This window comes from Atractosteus spatula, chromosome 24 (assembly GCF_055471065.1).
Source record: "Atractosteus spatula isolate fAtrSpa1 chromosome 24, fAtrSpa1.hap1, whole genome shotgun sequence".
Lineage (NCBI taxonomy): Eukaryota > Metazoa > Chordata > Actinopteri > Semionotiformes > Lepisosteidae > Atractosteus > Atractosteus spatula.
In genome coordinates this window covers 4,880,029-4,901,909 of record NC_142729.1, presented here as the reverse complement: position 1 = coordinate 4,901,909, position 21,881 = coordinate 4,880,029, and the positions used below count along the sequence as shown (strand labels likewise).

The 21,881-nt window shown below is 39.3% G+C and overlaps 1 protein-coding gene across 1 annotated transcript; it reads left to right on the top strand.

Moving 5' to 3' along the window:
- The first annotated feature begins 1,605 nt into the window (after positions 1-1,605).
- On the top strand, positions 1,606-21,326 carry LOC148815802 (uncharacterized). Its single transcript, XM_088904797.1, has 9 exons — positions 1,606-1,677; positions 4,139-4,228; positions 9,781-9,893; positions 13,503-13,592; positions 14,369-14,487; positions 15,617-15,730; positions 16,599-16,903; positions 17,279-17,360; positions 20,975-21,326. Exons 7-9 carry the CDS (start codon positions 16,880-16,882, stop codon positions 21,262-21,264), a joined length of 396 nt encoding a protein of 131 aa, XP_088760923.1. The 5' UTR covers positions 1,606-1,677; positions 4,139-4,228; positions 9,781-9,893; positions 13,503-13,592; positions 14,369-14,487; positions 15,617-15,730; positions 16,599-16,879; the 3' UTR covers positions 21,265-21,326.
- The last annotated feature ends 555 nt before the right edge of the window (positions 21,327-21,881 follow it).

The following is a 21,881-nucleotide window of genomic DNA, read 5'->3' as shown; positions in this document are numbered from 1 at the left end:
GACTCCCCACCACCACCACTGTTCAAGCCCACCTTAATGATGTGACGGCAGTCATAATGCACCAGTACACTCACCACACACCAGCTATCAGTGGGAGGAGCACAGAGTGATGAAGCCAGTTCATAGATGGGGATTTTTTGGGGGAGGCAATGATTGGTAAAGGCCAGAGGGAAATTTTAGCCAGGATGCTGGGGTAACACTTCTACTCTTTTTGAGAAATGCCCTGGGATTTTTAATGACCACAGAGAATCAGGACCTCAGTTTAATGTCACCTCCAAAGGACAGTGCCTATTTTTACAGTAAAGTGTCCCTGTCACTACACTGGGGCATTAGGATTCAGGTACTCAACAGGCTCGCACCCACTTAGTTTCAGTAGGTTATCAGTTGTAAGTTGTAGGCTGCTGGCTATTCTTTTATTAAACAGATGCATTCTTAAGACTTGAAGCAGTGGAGCTCTGTGCTCTGGGTTTAATTGCAACTCAAGGCAATACTTGAAAAAGTATTCTGACAATTTTTTACATTTTGTTAGTTTAAAGCTTGCAGTCATATCACTTTGAAGTAGTATAAATATTTGTTATACGGTACAAACTACTTACTCCATACATTCAAAACATAAAACAAGAAGAAAGAAGTAAATAATAATAGGAAAGAAAAGGGGAAAATTCCTGATTTCATAAATATTCAAATTCTCTTTTGTTGCAATACAATTAAGTGTGTGTTTTAATATTGCTTCCCTAGATTTCCATAGACACTCCTGTATCTGTGAGATTCCTTGGTCAGGCAGTAACTTTTTGATCAACGACTTAAACAAATCCAGTATCTCAACATTGAAGCTCAATTGGATCTCAGAATAACAGTGTGTTTTGATGGAACAAATCATACAATCAGATATACAGTATGTGCATTGTAAAGGTGTCAATTTCCAGAACACTTAGTAACATTCACAATATTTTTTTCTAGAAGAGAGAGGCTTTCTGGATATTCTATCAAGAAGTGATATCAGTGGAGTTTCTGTCTAAACCCCAACTGTACTGTTTCAAACAGTATGCAAAATAAATATACTGTTCAGACACAACCAGCATTTCCACAATTTCTGCACGAAAGACCAGGGTAAAAATCAATTAGTAGTTACTGATCAGGTTTCAACAATGGGATCAATTTACTGTAGTCATTCACTTCATGATTAAAATATAAAGTGAAAAACTTCATAGCTAAGGCAATATAAAAATATATTGAGTTACAGTGAACAGACTTCTGACTTTTTTCTTAAATCTGAGATTTCAATTTTAAAATTGTCACTCATTTCAGAGTTGTAGTAAGTGTTTTTTCTTTCCCTGGTTGTGGACCACAGTGCCAGATGGAGACCCTTGTGAATGATGCTTGACTTGAACTTGTCTTGTCTGTGGTGCACAGAAGAAGATATTTCCATTTTCAGACCTGTCATTGTCCATTCATTTTGTTTTGATTTGGACACACTGTTCTGATCACCAACATGCCAACAGAAGAGAAACAAGCAGAACAGGATGTGATTACCTTGGCTAACAAATCAAACTGCAGATTGTACCCAGCTTCCTTAATTTTTGTTCTTTATAATCTTCATATGATTTCCTTGTGCAGTTGTTGTCTGGTGTCGAAGGAGTGAAAGGCCAAGAGTTGTTGCTCAATTTGTTACAGTAGGTGAGTAATTCTGGTTGAGAATTGTTCCATTCATAAAGATTTAAGTTAAGGTCCTGGTTATAGAATAGAAACAGAACAAAAAATGATGTGTTTTAACAAAAAGAAGACTGGAAATAGCACAGTTAAAGTAATATGTCAAGCAATGCATTTTAACTGGTTTATCAGGTTATTAAATGTGGTCATCAATCTTATTACTTTTAACCTTAAATACTGTTAAACAGTTATCTAAACTATTTAAAAAATGCAATTGGATAAATTACACTTTTGGCATTTATAGGTCACTTCAAATTTAAAAATGAAGACATTAATTTCAGGCTGTTTGAAGAATTTACATGTAAAGCAGTTATCTGACAGTCACAGTGCTTTTCAAATTAAAACTTCTCTGCTGTCCAAAAATGAAGACGCTTGAGAAAGTAGTTCTTCTGCAATCTTCTGCAATCTGAAAAGAAAGGTTATAAGATGAATCTACATACAGTATAAAATTCCTGTTCCATTCCTGTTCATCTAGTTTCTCGAGACTTTCTGTATGCGTTGTTCACTTGCTTTTGAATCCAGCCTTCAGACATTGACTGCTGCACATTTACTAGTAAGTTCAGTGGCATTACCAATTCCTTCTGGATAGCTGTTGCCTTCTTAGTAGCTTGTCAAATCATTCCCTGCTATTTCAAGCAATCCGGAAACTGGCCACCATCTCTCGCACAAAAATCTAATAACGATATCCTTCAACAAGCATTCCTCCATCCATAGTTCACTAGTGTTAGAATTCAGAATTTGTTTTCTCAGCTTTTCTCTGTGTTTTTTCCTGTATTATAATTTTGGGTGGTTTGTAGTTCTACTTTTAAGCCAAATCTTACAATGATTGAACACTCAACAAAAACTTTTCAAAACTTTTAATTCTTTGGTACTATTATTCTATACAAAACAATGTCTATAACAAACATTCAGGAGGGATGACATCAGCCATGTTCAATATGTCACTGCTGCTCTAACTCAATCATTTCTGATCTCATATTTTAAATGTATAAAGTGTATAAAGTATATGCTCAAGCCGTTTCTCCTGCAAGCTAACTCCACCTTTGCAATGAGATTTTGTGCCAAAATGGATTATATCCATGGTTAAGACAATACATGCTGTATATGGAAGCAGCATACAGTACTTGCCATTGGTCTGAAGATTCCTAATGTTTAAGTGATAAAACTTCTATTTATTTGTAAATATATTATTGTGTTTGTGTCTGTGTTTTATTGTTTTGGTTAGTGTGCGGGGTAGCATAAGAGGAAGTAAGAACCATAACTAAGATCAAAGGTGTCTGATAAAGGAGACCTTCAGTTCAGTACCTGAATAGTCAATAATCTGGGATAACGTACAGTAGGTATCCTGACCGAGGATTTAAAGATAAGAAAAAAAAGGAAAGAAAAAATGTGTATATACATATATTTGTAATGGGTGGTGAAGTGGGGTTAAAATAAATAGTTTTTGTTTTACTAGACCTTTAAGCATTATTTGACTCAAGGAGACAGAACTGTTGAATGCTGTCTTTTTTGTTTTTTTATAAATTTTGCTCAGACTCATGACTATGATCGGTTTTTAAACTCCTGACTACTCTGTTCAGAAAAATCAAAGCAGCTTTCCTTTGAAAAAGGTGGACTCAGGGTTTATTGTTGCACTCAGCAGACAAGCTTCCCAGCTACATGGAAGTGATTCTAGCCTACTTGCCCAGGCGAGTTGAGCCAAATCATGCAACGACTGAATACTCTTTCAACACATGTAATTCCTAGGTGTCATTATTCCTCTTTAACTATGAGTTTTAGTACCATTTATGTTCTTCTTTTTAAGTATAAAGGTTTGGAATAAAGTATCTAGTTTCAAAACATGTATATGCATTTTTAGCTTCATAAACTGGGACATCCAAGGAAGAGTGTGAATAGATTTGCAAAACACTGTAGATCAGGACCATCATGGATCTCAGATGAATTGTTTACATGCATACAATCAGAGGCTCCTGACTTTTAAGATGGCATGCTGTTTCCAGTTCTGAGTAAATGTAAAGACTTCAGTCTGGATGACAGTTCATACAGTTTGGAAATCTATTGCCATTTCAAGTGCTTAGAATATTATAGAATATTAACAATAATGCTGCTGTATGGTAGTTTTCTATTCACCTGGTAGTCACAGTTTGGGATTTTTACTGTGCATACATCAGTCTGTTGCACTATGTTTTTAATTAAGAACTTTCGAAATCCAGTTATTTTAGTTGTGTGTGAGAGTGTGTCAGTGTTGTAGTGCAGTACAATGTGTCAGTGTTGTTAATGTGCAGTACAGTGTGTGAGAGTGTGTCAGTGGTGTTAATGTGCAGTACAGTGCGTGAGAGTGTGTCAGTGCTGTTAATGTGCAGTACAGTGTGTGAGAGTGCATTGTTGTTAATGTGAGAGTTTCTCACTCTCTGTTGTGTGTTGGCAGGTTTTGCTCGTCTGGATCAGATATCTGTCCTTGAGTCCCTCTGCTGATCCTCAGGAGGGGAGCAGCTTCTGAAATGAGTCTCTCTTGGAGGTATGAGGATGAAAATGAAGTCTGAAATTGAGAAGTAGGGTTTGAGGAACTGACTCTGTCAGAGTGTCTTTCTGGTTTGGTAGCTGTGGGGGTGTGACTGGGTAAAATAACACACTCCTCTACTGTGTCATAAAGAATGTGTGGAATGCTGTTTATACTGTAATCAAATACAGTTTGTTAACACATATACTCTGTGTGATATTGTGTTCAATGGACAAGATAAAACAAGGGACAGACTGCCAGACACTCTGACGGAAGTCCATAGCCTTGGTGATACATGCCACCTATATTGTAGATGTAGGTAAACACTTAACACTGCCATTGCATAAAAAAATATAATTTAATTCTTCTAGGCCATGTGGGGAAACAAAAAAGCTAATGGAATGTTTGGTTACAAAGTTAAAAATAAAGAACTAATTCATGAATGTTCTGTTAAAATTGCATAACACACCAGTGAGGCTGCATTTATAATTCTTTATATTTTTTGTTATAGTTTGGTCATTGCGTATAATTTTTTGGTTACAGGCACAATTAGGTAATTATGGTACAAGCCTGTGTTCAAAGGAATGTTTAATACTGACATGTGAAAAGACCTTTCTGTTCTCATAAGAGTGATTAAGAGAAGTCTGATTCAAGTTCACAGACACTAGCACAGTCAAACCAGTGAACTGAATCAATATCAGTAGTAATACACAAACTGAGAGACATGAGTAGAAACTACACAGAATCAATTAGCTATTGCAGATCAATTAGCTTCTATTTACAAAAGGTAGTATATGCTGAATGGCCTTCTCTTACAACTGTAGATGACAGAAAATCTGGAACACGTTTTGCACCTGTTGGATTGCAAGATTTTTAGATTCAGGCTGTTTTGAAGACCAAACTACACACAAACTATGCTTTGTGTATATTGTGTATTTGTTTGCACAAACTATACTTGAAGTGGACCAGAGAAAGATTTTAATAGTCACCTTAACTGAATACATGATCTGACCAATGGAAGGTCCAGTAAGAGATGGAGAAGATCCCAGGTAAAATACATTACTGATTCATCACTTAGATCTACAACAGCAGCAGCAATATGATCAATGTGTGACTTCAGCTGAACAGCTCTGACTCTCCAGTAGAAAAGTGACTCCAGACACTCTGAGCTGCTCCAGTCTGGAAACAAGCAGAAACTCCCTGGAGTTCAGGCTCATGTTCACACACTGGGACTGTGTGCTGCCCCCTCTTTCCTTCAGCTCATGAAGAGGGAAAGGGGATGTGAGGACTGGAGGCGAAGAGAGAGATCAACCCCAATACCAGCACAGTCACACATGAACATAACAGCAGCAGAGAGACCCTTGAACACTGAGCAAGTGTGACTGAAGGGTGTGACAGTGGGAAGGGATATCCCCCTAATCACCACTAGAGTGCCCTCTAATCTGTTCTCTCTCTACCTAACTACCGTGTGAGAATATATATCAGCACCACATAAGTTCTTCTTTAGAAACCCTATATTACATTCTCGTGTATTTCCCCGTGTTTGCCATAGAAACACGGCATCAGCTGAAAAGCTACAAGAAGCCCTTTCTCCTCTAAAATGTCTTTAGAGAAACTATACTTGCTTAGAACCCCACCGTTCATTCTGTTTCACAGACTGAAAAACTTAGCTCAGAGAGACTACACACCAGCTCTCTACCTCATCCCATGGTATCGAACTCCTGCCAGTGAAAAGGCAGCCCAGAAATCCACACAGGGGACACACATAGTCACAGTACTTTATCCTAGTGTTCAGTTTTTGAGAGAGGGGGTTAATGGAAAAACAATTTTAGGATCTAAAGCAGAAATCAGAGCCTTAAGAAAGAGAGTTCAACAAACTTTGTCTTATTCACCTTGCAGAACAGGAGAATAACAGTGACAGAATCTGCTGCCTCACCAACAATTCTCAAAATTCAAAAGCAGACACTTATGGAAACGTTTTTACATTACAAAAGTAGAAGCTATATCACACTGCAACGCACAATTGACAACCCTCTGAAGCTGGTGTGAGCCTGGTTAGTAACTGGATGGGAGACCTTCTGGGAAAAACTAAGGTTGCTGCTGGAAGAGGTGTTAGTGGGACCAGGCTGTCTATGTGGGTCCTAATGCCCCAGTATAGTGATAAGGGACACTACAGATGCAGCCATTCAAAGTGCGCGGTACAGATACGTACCGGAGGTAATTGGCTACGGCCAAAAGTATTACAATATGTATCTTTATAGCAGGTGGTGTACAGCTTTTTAGTATAGATTACACTTTTCTAAAATGTATTTAAAAAATAAAAACGATGACAATCTAATCTTTCCACGTTTGATCCCAAGATCCCAAGAAAAATAAATCTAAACTGGGAGAAAGCTATGCTGAAAGTTTATTAAGATACTTAGAAGATAAAGATATCAATTTATGTTGCATTTGTCTGATTGTGAATAAAAAAACACATATACTGTATTTAAACACGCGTTTGCGATTTAAATCAAAACGTGATTTAAATCAATATAAATGCTTAGATTGTAACGCATAGGTGACTATTCATTGTTATTAAAATGACTTAAATTCAATCATGTTGTGATATTTAGAAATATAAAAGTCAATTAATTGTCCATAATATTGCTATTCTATTTTTTCAAAGAAATGTCGCAGTACGTGAATATAATCATATCGTTATTAATTTCTTTAGATACACGATTCCATATTGTATTAGCAGAAAAGCTTAAAACTACCACTTTTTTACACGCTATTTCACATGTTAATTAAAGACTTCGATGCTTAAAATGTTTAGGGAGAAATGGAATACCGGTGTATTCTTTAAAGTACCAATTCCTGGAATCTGACTGGCTGACACCCTTCTGAAGTGGTTCCATAATATCTGGTATACGGAAAAGAAAGCGTTGATAAAAAAGCCTGGATTCTCATGTATCTGATACAAGTATCTTTTAATACAGTCTTTGCTGTGCTCTTGAGGATCCTTGTGATATTTTGAGCTCTGGTTGAATGATAAGTGTCGCAGTTGAAATAATTTTTGTAGTTAGAAATTATGAAACGCTCTGTTAAAAGCAAGGGAGTTTTTATGTCCGTTGCAGTAAAAGAAAATGCCTGACAAAGTAGGGCTTGGACAGATTCCAAGTGCTTGTACAAATGTGCTGAAGAAATTATACTTTGAGTTTACAGCTTGTACAAAGTCATTCATTATTAATACTGTTAGTAATATCTTCGGTAAAGGCTTTGATGCATAAATATTTCTGATAAAGGTAGGTTGTGTACTTTTGTCAAACTGAGCAATCTTGCTTTCATAAAATATACCAGCTTTTTAATGACTGATGATTAACATGCTATAATACACAGTTTAAATTTAAAAGCTCAAATGCTGTACATGAGAGGTTAAGCTTTATTGGCTCCTCCTGGCGGTTTTACAAGGTGATGCCGGATACTTTCCGGCATGACGTCAAATGACGCGATTAACCCCGTGATACTGCGTGATACTGCGACACGCCCACCGGGGTATACCGCGAAATACCCCACCCATTTTGAATGGCTGCATCTGTATATTGTAAAAAGGCAAATGAGACATAAAACTGAGGTCATGAATCTCTGTGGTCCTTAAAAATCCCAGGGAATTTCTCGAAAAGAGTAGGGGTGTTACCCGGGTGTCCTGGCCAAATTTCCTATTGGCCTGTATCAATCATGGCCTCATAATAATCCCCATCTATGAACTGGCTTCATCACTCTGTTCTCTTCCCCACTGATAGCTGGTGTGTGGTGAGTGAACTGGTGGATGCTTCACATTGGTGGTGGTGGAGAGGAGTCCTCATTACCTGTAAAGCGTTTTAACTGGAGTGTCCAGAAAAGTGCTATGTTCAGTGCCTTGCAAACGAATTCACCCCCCTTGGACTTTGTCACATTTTATTGTGTTACAGCATTGAACAATGACGTATTTAACTGAGAATGTTTGCCACTCATGAACACAAAGTACTCTACAATGTCAGAGTGAAAAAAAATCCAGATATTTTACTAAAAAAAAAGAAAAGAATTGAATGCACAAGTATTCACCCCCCAGAGTTAATACTTGATAGGGCCATCTTTGGCAGCAATTACAGCTGTGAGTCTCTTTGGGTAAGTCTCTATCAGTGTTGCACATCTTGACACTGGAATTTCTGCCCATTCTTCTTGGAAAAATTGCTCGAGCTCCATCAAGTTGGATGGGGACCGTTTGTGAGCAGCAATTTTTAAGTCATTCCACAGATGCTCAATTGGATTGAGGTTTGGGCTTTGATTGGCTTACTCTAGGAAATTAACCTTTTTGGTTTTAAGCCACTCCAGTGTGGCTTTTGCTGTGTGTTTCGGGTCATTGTCCTGTTGAAAAATGAATTGTTTTCCAAATTCCAGTGCTCTTCCGGATTGCAGAACATCTTCCTCCAAAATTTGTCTGTACTTAGCTCCATCCATTTTTCCTTCTATCTTTATTTTTCTAGTCCCTGTAACAGAGAAGCATCCCCAAAGCATGATGCTGGCACCACCATGCTTCACTGCAGAGATGGTGTTCTCAGTGTGATGTGCTTTTATGGCACAAACAAAGTTTAACTTTGGTCTCATCAGACCATAGAATCTTCCTTCAAATTGTTGAGTCTCTCACATGCTTTTGGGCAACTCCAGCTGAGATGTGATATGCGTTTTTTTCAAAAAGCTTTCTTCTTGCCACCCTTCTGTACAAGCCAGATTTATGAAGTCGGCATGCTATTGTTGTCTCATGCAGTTTCTCCCATCTCTGTCATGGAGGACTGTAACTCCTTTAGAGTTGCCGTAGAATTCTTTGTGGCCTCCCTTACTATGTCTTTTCTTGCCCAGACACTCAGTTTTGGAGGATGCCCAGTTGTGGGCAGATTCACAGTCTTTTAAATGATCTTATTACACTGTGCTTTGAGGCATATTCAATGCCTTGGAAATTGTCTTATATCCTTGCCCTGACTGGTATTTTTCAAGAACCGTGTCTCAGATCTGCTTGGAATGTTCCTTGATCTTCATGGTGTAGTGTGTTTTTGAAAATGCACTAAGTGGGGAAGCTCCCAGACAGGTCTATTCCTTCTTTAATCATGTGAAACACCTCAACTGCACACAGGTGGACTCCAGTCAAGTAATTATGTGACTTGGAGAAGAGAGGTGGTTATTTCAGAGGTAATTAAGGTGTGACATTATAGAGTACTTTGGTTGATGAGTGGCACAAATGATCGGTTAAATACATCATAGTTCCATGCTGTAACACAATAAAATGTGAAAAAGTCCAAGGGGGGTGAATCCTTTTGCAAGGCACTGTAAGCGAAATGAATTATTATTGTTGTTAACATATCTCAAGAACCCATTCAAGCAGATTTTGTTTTCTACTTCACTGTTTCATTGCCTTTCTCTGTTTTACATGTTTACATGTATTCCACATCAATTTCTCATTATGGTTAGTATGCTCGGCTTTCATGAGTTCAAGCTTAAATGTTTGGTCTGAACAGCCTGATCTTTCCAACTGTGTTTGTGCTGTTCACAAGCTCAAGCTGAACAGACCATCGTCACCAGTGCTCAGCTGTGTGTCCATGAAAAGTGACCAGTCGGAGATGAAAATAATAGAATTCAGAGATGAGGACTTTGCCAATGATCCCAGGTGAGTTTCCTGTCATTCATTGAGTGCTTTGGGTGTATTTGTGAGCTGGTCATGAGATTGTGTGACTGAATCATCTCTCCGTTTTTTTTATTTTCTTAATTTTGTGAAATATGTTAGAAGAATAAAGATGTTAAATCTAATAAAATGTTGAGTACAACCTGGAACATTCAATCCCACATCTAAGGGATGAAAGACATACAGATACAGCCACTCAGAATGTGCGTGAATTCACTAGCCAAAGATGATCAACAAGAGGCACTGGTGGTCTGTTAGATGTTAGTGAAACGATAGCTTCATTTCATCTGTTTTCCTGCTGTGATGTTTAAATCCACTTAATATGGAATTTGTAACTAAAGAGAAATTTAAATAAAATAAACGTATTTTCTTTAAGAAAATAAAAACTATAAAAGTACAACATCTCTAAACATCATAAATTATATTAATTTCTAAATATAAATATACAAAATGTATATAGTTGGTAGCAATAGCTGAATAATAGTACACAACAGTATTCTAACTACTACATAAACATTTATGCATCAAAGTCTTTAACTTGGTCACTTAACGTGGTTATTTCAGAAACGTTTTGTCATACTTAATCTAACTATATAAATCTTACATACTTCATACACTTATAAAACATTATAATGGTATAAACTTTTCTAAAAATACTTATTGTCATTATTGTAAAAAACAGTTGTATGTTACGACCCCACATGTCTAGGACTAAAGGGGAGTAACATTTAGGATGGTTTTGGATGCAGGCGGGTTTCTGGTGAGGGAAGCGTGACAAGTTTGGTGCAAAAGGGATTTATTTTAAAGTGAACAAGTGACTGGTATGAATACAGGACACAATAACACACAGTGAAAGGGAACTAGAGTGGTGCCAAAGGAAAGAAAATAACAAGCAAACTGAAGCTGGCTAATAAAGTGAGGGAAAGGTGACCTAACTACCAAAACAAGACCCGAAACACTCAGTCTTCAGTGTCTTCAAACCCCTAGCTAAACCTTCACTAACTACCCAAAACCATACAAGACAAAGACCAACTATGTGCACAACGTACCTCACAACCTAAACTAACCTTTACACAAAAGTTCACACAAAAATATACAAGTGAACCACGAATACAAATAAGGGAAACGAGAGTAGACACAAGGAACAGGGTACGAAAGAACACAGAGGTTGATATAGTACGTTTGGGCAAGGAAATGGCGAAATAAAGATAATACAAACAAAAGAAAGTACGAGGAGACGAACACAAACCAACAAAGCCGAAGCTATACGAAAACACACAAGAGAAATGAACAAAAACAGAAAGACAAAGCTGAAGCAAAACGAAAGCGAAATGAAGCTGAGCCGAGCAGAACCGAAGTCAAGCGAAAAGGCTCCTTCATTCAAGTTAAATACTGAAGACGTTGAGTTTTGATTGGTCGAAAAGCTGATTGATGATGATGTCACAACGGCAAGTTGGATGAATTCATGAACCAATGGGGAGGGAGAACAACCAAAGCCAGGATGTTGCAACATAACATCAAAACAAACACAAGGACCACACTGGGACGTAACACTACCACCCATAAAAATAAACATTAAAGCAAAGAAAAAAAACAATAGGCTATATTCTACCCCCTGCCAAATCATTCCCTAAAATAAAACTTATGCCTTTAACGGGTAATAAAGGTCGTACCCCAACTTTAACAAACCCCTTAACTAGGTCTCATTGCAAATGTACAGGATGTAAAAGCACTTTCATAAAACCCATTTCGATGCCTTGAACTAATACACCGGAAACTGCAGAAAGACTGATCAGACAAGGGCCGTGCATCCGCAACAGTAAACAACTGGGCTGCAACTGTATCTCTTAGTATTTGAATTGTTCACCCGTTAGCAGACAAAGTCTTCTCCTCGGGCGCAGACATGAAAACATTTTTGTGCATGAGCACAAACTCATCTGTCAAAACAGCTGCTTGTGACAAGAAAGATACTGTAGAGCTTTTGGGTTACGGTTAAAATAAGTATCGTAGCGCCTGCCTCCACCGCTGGGGGCTCGAACCCAGGCCTCTAGCGTTACTCAACAGGGAACCAGCCAGCTGAGCTAAAGGGAAATCTCCCGTCAGCCCGTCGGCTGAGGTCCCTGCTATTCACAGGGAAGAGCGGTGACGTCACCGCACTGGCAAGCAGGCTCACACAACCTGTAATGTCGGTCCTACAGTACTACAATACTACAATACTTTATGTTCATTTAAATAGACAACAATGCGTTCAGTTCTTAAATTCTTCTAAAAGAATTAGCTTGCGCATTGAGTTAAAGTCGCTCACTTTACTCGCTACACACCACCGTTTTTAACTTTTACTTAATTGATGAAATACAGTGCTCTTGGATTTGGTAAGGTCCTTCATAAGTAAAAATTGTTCTTATTATTAAATTATTATTCAGTGATGTTCTGTTAAAATTGTATAATGCATTAAAAAGCATAATTACTTCATCACCTCTTTGTACAATTGGTTGTAAGAGCCTGAAACAAGCAACCCAGCCATGTGGTTGATACTGATAGCCTGGCATCTTTCAAGGAAAACATAGGATGATAACCTTGGATCAATTAGCTACTAACTACCAAACTGGTAATACGGGATGAATGGTAGCTAATGATTGTAGATTAGCTACAGTAAATATACAACACAAATTGCACCTGTAAGAGTATGAAAAAAGCAACTCAGCCATGTCACCAACAGACACTGAGTAGAATAGGGATCAGTAGGAATACACAAAATGAAGGACATCAGTAGAAACTACACAGAGATGCATTTCAAACTGAGGACAGGAGGCTCTTCTTTATACAAAGGGTTGTTGGGTATGAAAAAAGCAACCCAACAATGTGGGTGATACTGATACTCTCGTGCCTTAGGATGAGATCCTTGGATCAATTAGCTCCTAACTATCAAACATAGTATAGGCTGAATGGCCTTCTCTAATGACTGTAGATTACAGTAAATCTAGAACACTACTTCCACCTGTTGGATGGCAAGATTTTTACATTCAAGCTGTTTTGAAGACCTTTTATTTTTACAAGAACCATAATTTAAGTGGACCAGAGAAAGATTTCAATAGGCAACTTAACTAAATACATGACCTGACCATGGGAAGGTCCAGAATAGTAAGAGATAAGAAGATTCCAGGTAAAAAAACATTGCTGATTTATTATTTAGACAACAACAACATGAACGATGTGAGTGACTTCAGCTGAGCAGTTCTGATTCTCCAGTAGAAAAGTGACTCCAGGAACTGGAGCTGCTCCAGTGTGGAAACAAGCAGAAACACCCTGGAGTTCAGGCTTATTTTCACACACTGTTATTGTGTGCTGCCCCCTGCAGGCTCTTTCCTTTAAGCCATGAAGAGGGAAAGGGGTCACGAGGGCTGGAGTTGAAGTGGGAGAACAACTCTAATACCAGCACAGTCACCCCTGAACATTACATAAGCAGCAATAGAGAGACACCTAAAATCTCAACAAGAGTGTTTCTGAAGAAACACACATAGCTGCTGTACTTCAGCTAAGTGTGCTGATGTGGTGAGAGGAGGTTCAAGAAAAAAACTGTCTTGCTGTCCACAGGCTCAAGCTGCTGAGACCTGAGTCACCAGAAGCCAGCTGTGGGTCTGTGAGCAGTGAGGAGTCAACGGACGTCTTTCCTCTTTACACCAGGTGAGGTCACTGTTGTCCTTTGAGTGCATCTGTCAGCTGGTCATGACATAAAATTGGGTGAATTGGATAATTTCTCTCTTTTTCACTCTTTAAGTTTTGTCAAAAGCGTAAGAATAAAGATGTTAGATCGACAACATTCTGTGTACAAAAATCTACAATTAGGATGTATTTTCCCATGACTAAGGGATGAAAGAGTGCATATCCACTGTAGAGACAATCATAGTCACACAGAGGGAGGAACAGCAATCTGCAATTGATCACAGGAGTGAGGAGTGGCAGAATACAGAACCTGGATTACTCACAACATCTGTGCCCTTGTTGTTGTGTTCACAGCATGTGTGACTGAGGCAGAGAGCTGCTTTACCAGCTCCCAGCAGTTTGTCCATGATGAGTGACCCACCTTTCAACACATTAATCACCAGAGTGTGGAATAGGAGCTCCTCTAGGGCACTCAGTACTTTTACACAACAATACGATCCTGGTTTAATTGAGCTTAAGTCCCTGAAAGCGATACGGGTAGCAGATTGATAACAATATGATGATGATGGCTGTAATGTTTACTGTAAATAGGGGTTTATCCATCTCACTGATATTGTAATTGGTTCACAAAGTCCAACCCCTCATTGTCACAGTGCAAATTGGTCACTGAGTTCTACACTCTTCTTGAACACTGAAGAAAAGTTTCTGAAGGGGGCACACATGGTCACTTGGCCTCAGCCCAGTGTGCAAATGTGGAGAGAGGAGGTTAATAAAAAGAACTGTCTTGCTGTTCACAGAGTCAAGCTGGTGAGATCAGGGTCACCAGCAGCCAGCTGTGGGTCTGTGAAGAGTGAGAAGCCAACGTCCTCACTAAGAGACTTTGGAGATGAAGTCTTTCCTACTTACACCAGCTGAGGTCACTGTTGTCCTTTGAGTGTATCTGTCATGTGTGAACTGGATCATTACTCCCTTTCTTAATCTTTTAGTTTTGTCAAAAGTGTAAGAAGAATAAATATGCCAGATCTATAACATTTTGTGTACAAAGATCTACAGCTAGGATGTATTTTCACATGACAAAGGGATGAAAGAGTGTCTATTCCCTGCAGACATAATCGCAGATGCACCCAGGGGGAGTAACAGAGATCTGCAATTGATTGCGGGAGTGAAGAGTGGCAGAACATAGAACTTGGATTTCTTAAAAAATTTGTTTGTGTCCTGGAATTAGTCTTCACACCATGAGTGACAGAGGCAGAGAACTGCTGTACCAGCTCCTAGCGTTGTGTCCATGATGAGTGACCCTTCAACAGATCAACCACTAGACTGTGGAACAGGAGCTCCTCTAGGACACTCAGTACTTTTACTCAACAATAAGAACCTGGTTTAATTGAGCTGAAGTCCCTGAAAACTGTATGGGTAGCAGTTCAAAAGATCAAAAGATCAAAAGAAGTGTCCACGTTGATGGTTAGCGATTTATGTAAGGTAATTCCCCGGGCCAACACTTTGCTAAAACAAGGTTCCAATCCCTTTACAGACAACACTGGCCGTCACGTGATTGTCTAAGGGTATAAAAATGTTTCACACCAGAGAAGCAAAGTTTCTGAGCTGTGCAGTGTCTTTTAAATCTGAACCAAGACAGGTGATGATTGGCCGAACGTTTAGCAGGCATTGAGACCCACATGAGGTTACCACGCCCTGCAGGTGCCTGATTAGTTGGTCAAGGTGAAAGATGAATAACAATGACCCCTGACATCTGGGACTCCAATCCAGATGTTCCCAAGAATCTCACAGACAGATAGGCACCAGGAATAGCCATTTATCATGATAGCCAAGCATTGCTGGGGGCATCCCCATTTGGGAGCTACTCCTTTTCTGAGAGATAACACCTTAAATCAGAACTGCATGAATAGCTTCTCTGTGGCTGCAACACAGAGGTGAGAAACAAAGATGGGGCCTCATTTAGTGACACGTGGTCACTGCACCTAAGCCCAGTGTACAGATGTGGAGAGAGGAAGCTAATGAAAAAACTGTGTTGGTGCTCTTCACAGGGTCAATGTGGAAAAACGAAGGTTAGTGGAACCCATCCATGCATCTCTGAAGAATGAGAGTTTAATGACTCCACTAATAGAGTTCAGAGAGGAAGCTGTTGACACCAATCCCAGGTGAGGTCACTGTTGTCAATTAAGTGTATCTGTCAGCTCGTCATGACATAAAAATTGGAATTGGATGATCATTGAGCTGGACTCCCTGTAAGCTGTATGGGTAGCAGATTGATGACAATGTGATGATGATGGTGGTGCTGGCAGCTGTAATGATTATTGTTAATAGGGGTGTGTCCATCACTCTGATAGCGTAATTATTGGTTTACAAATTCCAGCCCCTAGTCTGTGATTCCTGTAGTCATGTAAGTTCAAAGTCAACAGGGTGAAGTGCAGAAGAACTGCTTCTGTCCTTCAGTGTCCTGCACACTCAGCACACGGGACCCTGTCCAAGTAGTGCCAGTGCAGGACGAAGAAAGTGAACCACATGGAAGATCTCAGTGTCTCTTCTGGTGGACAATGCATGCAGTAGAAGGAGACATCTAATCATCTGAGTTTCAAGTCAGAGGATGAAGGTCTTGTTTTGTCAAGGTGCGAGCAGGCTGGCGTGCAGTGGTTTCTCCACAATAAAACATCACACACAGGTGTCTCATATTGCCAACATGTTGTCCAGGTCATGTGGAGACCAGAAAATGGTGACAGGAGCAGGACAGTTATGTCAGCAGCTTTATCTGGAAAGAGCAACACGTTGAGGATCAGCTTTTTTTTAATTTTAGAGAAGCAAACATGCACCTGTCATTTCAAAACGAACATTCTCAATAAAGAAAATATGCGACACAACAAAATACCAATATATTCACACAACTAAGACAGTTATCTGGGTGTTTATTCTCCTCTACTGATCTCTGTTTGTGGCTGTGTGACTGTACCTTTTTTTTTTGTTAAGGAGCAGTGTAGTCAGGATATCTAAAATTATTGTCTTTGCTCACAGTTTTGCTGGGCCTGGAGAAGTGTGCTGTGATTTCTGCACTGAAAAGAAGCTCAAGCTGTGAAACACTGTGTGACCTGCACTGCCTCCTACTGTGAGATACATGCCCGACAGCACTACATAGTCCCAGTGCTGCAGAGACACAGACTGGTGGACATAAGTGAAGACCAGGAGCCCAGACTGTGTCAGCAGCACCACAGAGCTCTGGAGCTGTTCTGTAAGACTGACCAGACTCTTATCTGTAGTGTTCAGTGCAGGAACACAGGGGCCATGACACCATCTTTATGTCTGAACCAGCACTGACACAGGTAAAAGAATTAATTTACTCAACTGCTAGCTGATATCAGACCTGTACTAAATATTGACACTCTTTACACCAGCTGATTAACAGTGAAAATAGAGATCTGGAGAGACCATTGTGACTGAATTAATACACACATTGTTGAGGGCAACTGGATGTCTGTGTGCTGTTTTATTTCACATGTAAAGTTGAAAAAAGTAGAGACCACAACTCAGTATTTCAGTACAGACAGATTGAGGGATGGTCTCTCATTCGTACTGTATAACTGTTGTCACTATGAGTGCTGTCACTGAGTTTCTATGAAATCTTCAGATTTCTTGATTCCTTTGTACTCTGTCAATTTCCCTCACCCCTCACCCCTCTCTCTGCTCTCTGTGTCCAGGATGTGAGGAGAGCTGTCACTGAACTGACAGAGGAACTTCAGGATTTCTGCACAGCAGAATTGCAGGAGACTGACCAAACAGGTTAGTATGTGAGAGTAAGTGTCTGTTTCTTTGGATTGTCCTTCTCCAGACAGGCACACATACTGTCTCACACATTGAGTTAGAGCAGGAAAGAGCAGGTCAGTGTGTGTGAGAGTGTGAAGGATTTTAATTTACTGTAACCAACAGAAATTGGAATAATTGTGAATTTACTTTGATGATTGTTATGTCTCACACACAGGTTATAAATATACTGTATACAATTTATTGATACAATACCGACATATGTGTAACAAACCAACAAGTAAAAGAATATATTTGTGGATCGATCTGCTGTGATACACATTGTTGATCATTTACTCAGGGATTCAAAACAATAAATTACTACAAAATTAAAACATATACACTAATGTATTATTGTCTACCTTGTAGGTTATATCAGTCTCCTATATCATATATCAGATATCTCATATATATATCTCATATATAAGATGATTTGTTTGATCCCAGATCCACTACAACTCAGCAAACACCTCAGTTGCTTTCTTGCTTTCAATGAATGTTGACACTAGATGCTGACCACTGTCTCAATCTATTCCTACACACTTCAACAGCCATATCAATACTATACAATGTACTATTCGGTATTTATACACAAAATAAAACACCTGAGTGAATTTATTTGATCATTTACTTTGTGTTTCCCAGACATGACTGCATTATGCGTTACTCACAATTTTCCGCATAAAAGCACAAGAAGATACACAGATACATGTGTATGAAAACAGAATGAAACAGAGTAACATGGTGTCCTGTGGTGACTGTGTTATGAATACTCTATGTTTATAACCCACAGAAGGAGTTCATCACACAAATTGTTCTTTACTTGTCTAAAGTAACTTAGTTACAGAAGGCAACTTTCAGAAACTTTTTTTTTCTATGGAACTTATGGGAGGTTCTTACATAAAGCTGAATCTTACACAACAGAGGGAAAGCTAGTCCTTGTATCAGGTCTCCTCATAGTTTTCTTTATTCAGGACTAAAAAGTTCAGTTCTTTCAGGGGCTCCCAGTGCAACACATTTCTTTGAATAGTCACTTGCTAGAGGTTGTGACAAAGGGATAAATCGATCCATAAATTGGTTCATTTAAATGTGAACCAATTTTAGGTTTAAAACCTAAGGTGACTGTGACAGATTCCCCTTAGATGGTAGCTGAGCACCTGCACACATTAACCGGACACTGGATTTTGACTGGATATTTTGTATTCTAACCCTAATTCAGTCCCTAACTCTTTGCCTTCTTTAACTTTTTTGTACCTTACAAATGAGTAGCAGTGGAAAGAGACCTCAACTTGATTATTTTCATTTTGGCCTGTCAGCCTACCCTGTCTTCTTTTTTAACCTGTTTTCTTTATTAACTCCAGGAGTTACCTTCTCCCAAATAGCTCACTCCCTGATGAGACCAAACTGAGGCACCGGTGTCTGCAGTACACAAATACATAAATAAATCATAATCATAATTAATCAGGTTAATTTTCACAACTTACAAGTTATCAATATTTTCTAAAACAAACTGAGAAAAAGGAACAGACAAAAAGCCTTTTTTCACTTTCATTAGTAAAGGCCTTTCTGATGTACCCTGGGTGCCTTCATCATAAACTGATAATAACAACTATCTCACAAACCTAAATATAACCTAAAAATCAAAAGCTGAGCAAAATATATAAAATTAGATGTTGTATGCACTGAATAACAAGTTATGTACCTGCTAAACTGCTGCTAAACCAAACTCATTGTTATGTCAGTACCTTTCTTTAATTCTCTTTTATTACTTCCTTGTATTTCCTGTATGATTTTACATACATGAAATAAATCACTACTTTCTAGGGCAGGCCTCTTTTACGATGAGAACTGTGGTGTCTCATTGGTGCTGTGCTGTTCACCTTGTTCCGTACTGTACATGGATTTCTGCTGGAATTCCTGTTGAAACTGCTACAGATTTGAGAGCATTTTCATCACCACATCTAGCTCCTCTTAGTTTTTCCAGTTTGTTCATCTCTGCCTCCACAACTGCATCCAAGTCACTCACATCACAAACACTAAAGTAACCACTTTATTAAAGTAAGTACTGCTGTGCAATGAATAGGACCCCATTCAAATCAAATAAAACAGGATATAACAGTAAGACTTCCTTATTTTAAAGGAACAGGTAACAAAGCACCTCACAACGAAGAAGGCTCCACAGCCAAAACGTTGTGTTCCCTTTCTTTTCTTTTCAGCATGGAATAAACCCATTACCTGTTCCTTTGCAGCCTATGCATGCTGACGGAGCTACCTACTTGAACTACTTTCTTATTTTAATTCTCAATATGCACATAATGGAAGTTCCACAAATGAAATCTCAGAGAAGAAAAGAGTTTCCATTTCTAATGGCAAGTGGCTAAGTATTCTTCCACCTACAGTAACTCAAGGAAATTGAATTTAGGTTACATTTGAGGGAGGGGATCCAAATTAATGAAATTGTCATTAGCACAGCATGATTAGTGTAGGAAAGCACTAATGGGTCAATTAACATTAAATACTGTACCAACTTAATATTTGTTGTTTTAATATGTTGTAATCCATGTGTAGGATAATAGTGTTATATAGTGTTGCGTTTTCTGTTCTAGTATCTAATGGTTTCAGTAAATTCAATCACGTCACTACAGTGGATAACTATTTTAAATATTTTTTTAATAGTGAATTGCTATGTGTATTATAGCGTATATAGCTATTCTCACAATTCCTCTGTCAACATCTTGAACTAATTCATGCAAGATGGGAAAGAACCAGGAAATAACCCCTCTGTGTAAACTCATGAAAGGGTGGGTCTATGAAGCTGTAAGAGTGCAAGACTTAAAATTAATCAGAAGCTATATCACTCTGCAACTGACAAGTGGCAACCCACTTAAGCCAACCAGGTGTGAGCCTGGCCAGTACCTGGATAGGAGACCTCCTGAAAAGCTAAGGAAGAAGCTTCTGGAAGAGGTGTAAGTGGGACAAGTAGGGGGCACTCATCCTGCAGTCTGTTTGGGTCCTAATGTCCCAGTATACTGAATGGGATGCTATATTGTAAAAAAGGCACCGTCTTTTGAATGAGACATAAAACCAAGGTCTCGACTTTCCATGGTCATTAAGAATCCTAGGACATTTATCGTTCTGGTGAAATTTCGCCTTGGCCTTTACCACTCATGACCTCCTAAGAATCCCAGTCTATTTATTGGCTTCATTCATTCTGTTCTCCTCCCCACTGATAGCTGATGTGTGGTGAGTGTACTGACGCACTATGGCTGCTGTCACATCATCCAGGTGGGTTCTACACATTGGTGTTGTTTGAGGAGCACATTAACTTTAAATTGCTCAGTGTTCAGAGTGTACAGGAAATCAGTGATATTTACTGTAAATGTGAAGATTATTATTATAAACTACTGAGACACTGACTGAGGACACCTGGGTCCATCTGTTTTGATTGTTTCTCATTATTGCAAACCTATACACCTCAGTATCAAAGGGCACAGGTGACTCTATAAGAAAGTGATCATCATATTACACTGTCAGGATTTCTTCTGAAGTCTCACAGCAGACTGTACCTTTATCACGTGTTCTGTCTGTTTTAGGGTGGATGCAGACACTGAAAGACAAACACAAGGAAGTCTTGAAGAGGAAGTTTGAAGTTGTGTCTGAGGGAATTGCTAAGCCAGGAGAGCAGACCCTCCTTGATGCCGTCTATACACATGCATGGAAAACTGAGGGCAACTGTGCTGAGGTCAATCATGGACATGAGGCCAGGCAGGTAGAGACAATCTCCAAAATCACAAAATCAGAGATCCGCTCCATCAAGTGCAGCGATATTTTCAAGCCACTGCCAGGACAGAGTGAATCCATCAGGACTGTACTGATGGCGTAACAAGATGGCGGCGCGCATGGACGCAGCGGCTTCATTAGCTCTCAAACAATGCTGCTTTTTGTTCGTTATTCTTATGTTTTTTATCATGTTATTTACTCAAAACACTGAAGCTTACTTCTCCTACGACCGGAAAACATTACTGGACATCAGAAACAACTGCAGGGATTTCTCCTTTAGTTCGCTCGACCTGGATTACATCAGTTCGTCCATCCTCTACACCGCAGACCCGGAAGCCGCGGAGCCACCTGACCGTGACCACCGGGAGAGGAGACGGCACAAGCGGTGCGAGTGCAAACAGAAACGCGGTAAGAGAGCCGTGCTGCAAATAAGACTAAAAGAACAACGGAACAGACCACCTATACCCAGCCTGTTCCTCGCTAACGTACGGTCCCTACACAACAAACTGGACGAAATAAAACTCAGGCTCACTACTCGCCAGGAAATAAAAGACTGCTGCACTCTTGTGTTTACGGAAACGTGGCTTCACAACAACATACATTCAGCTGGATGATTTTTTAACTCTCTGATCGGACAGAACAGCCGCCTCTGGTAAAAATAAAGGAAGAGGTCTGTGTATTTATGTCAACCAAGCATGGTGCAGAGATACTACAGAAATC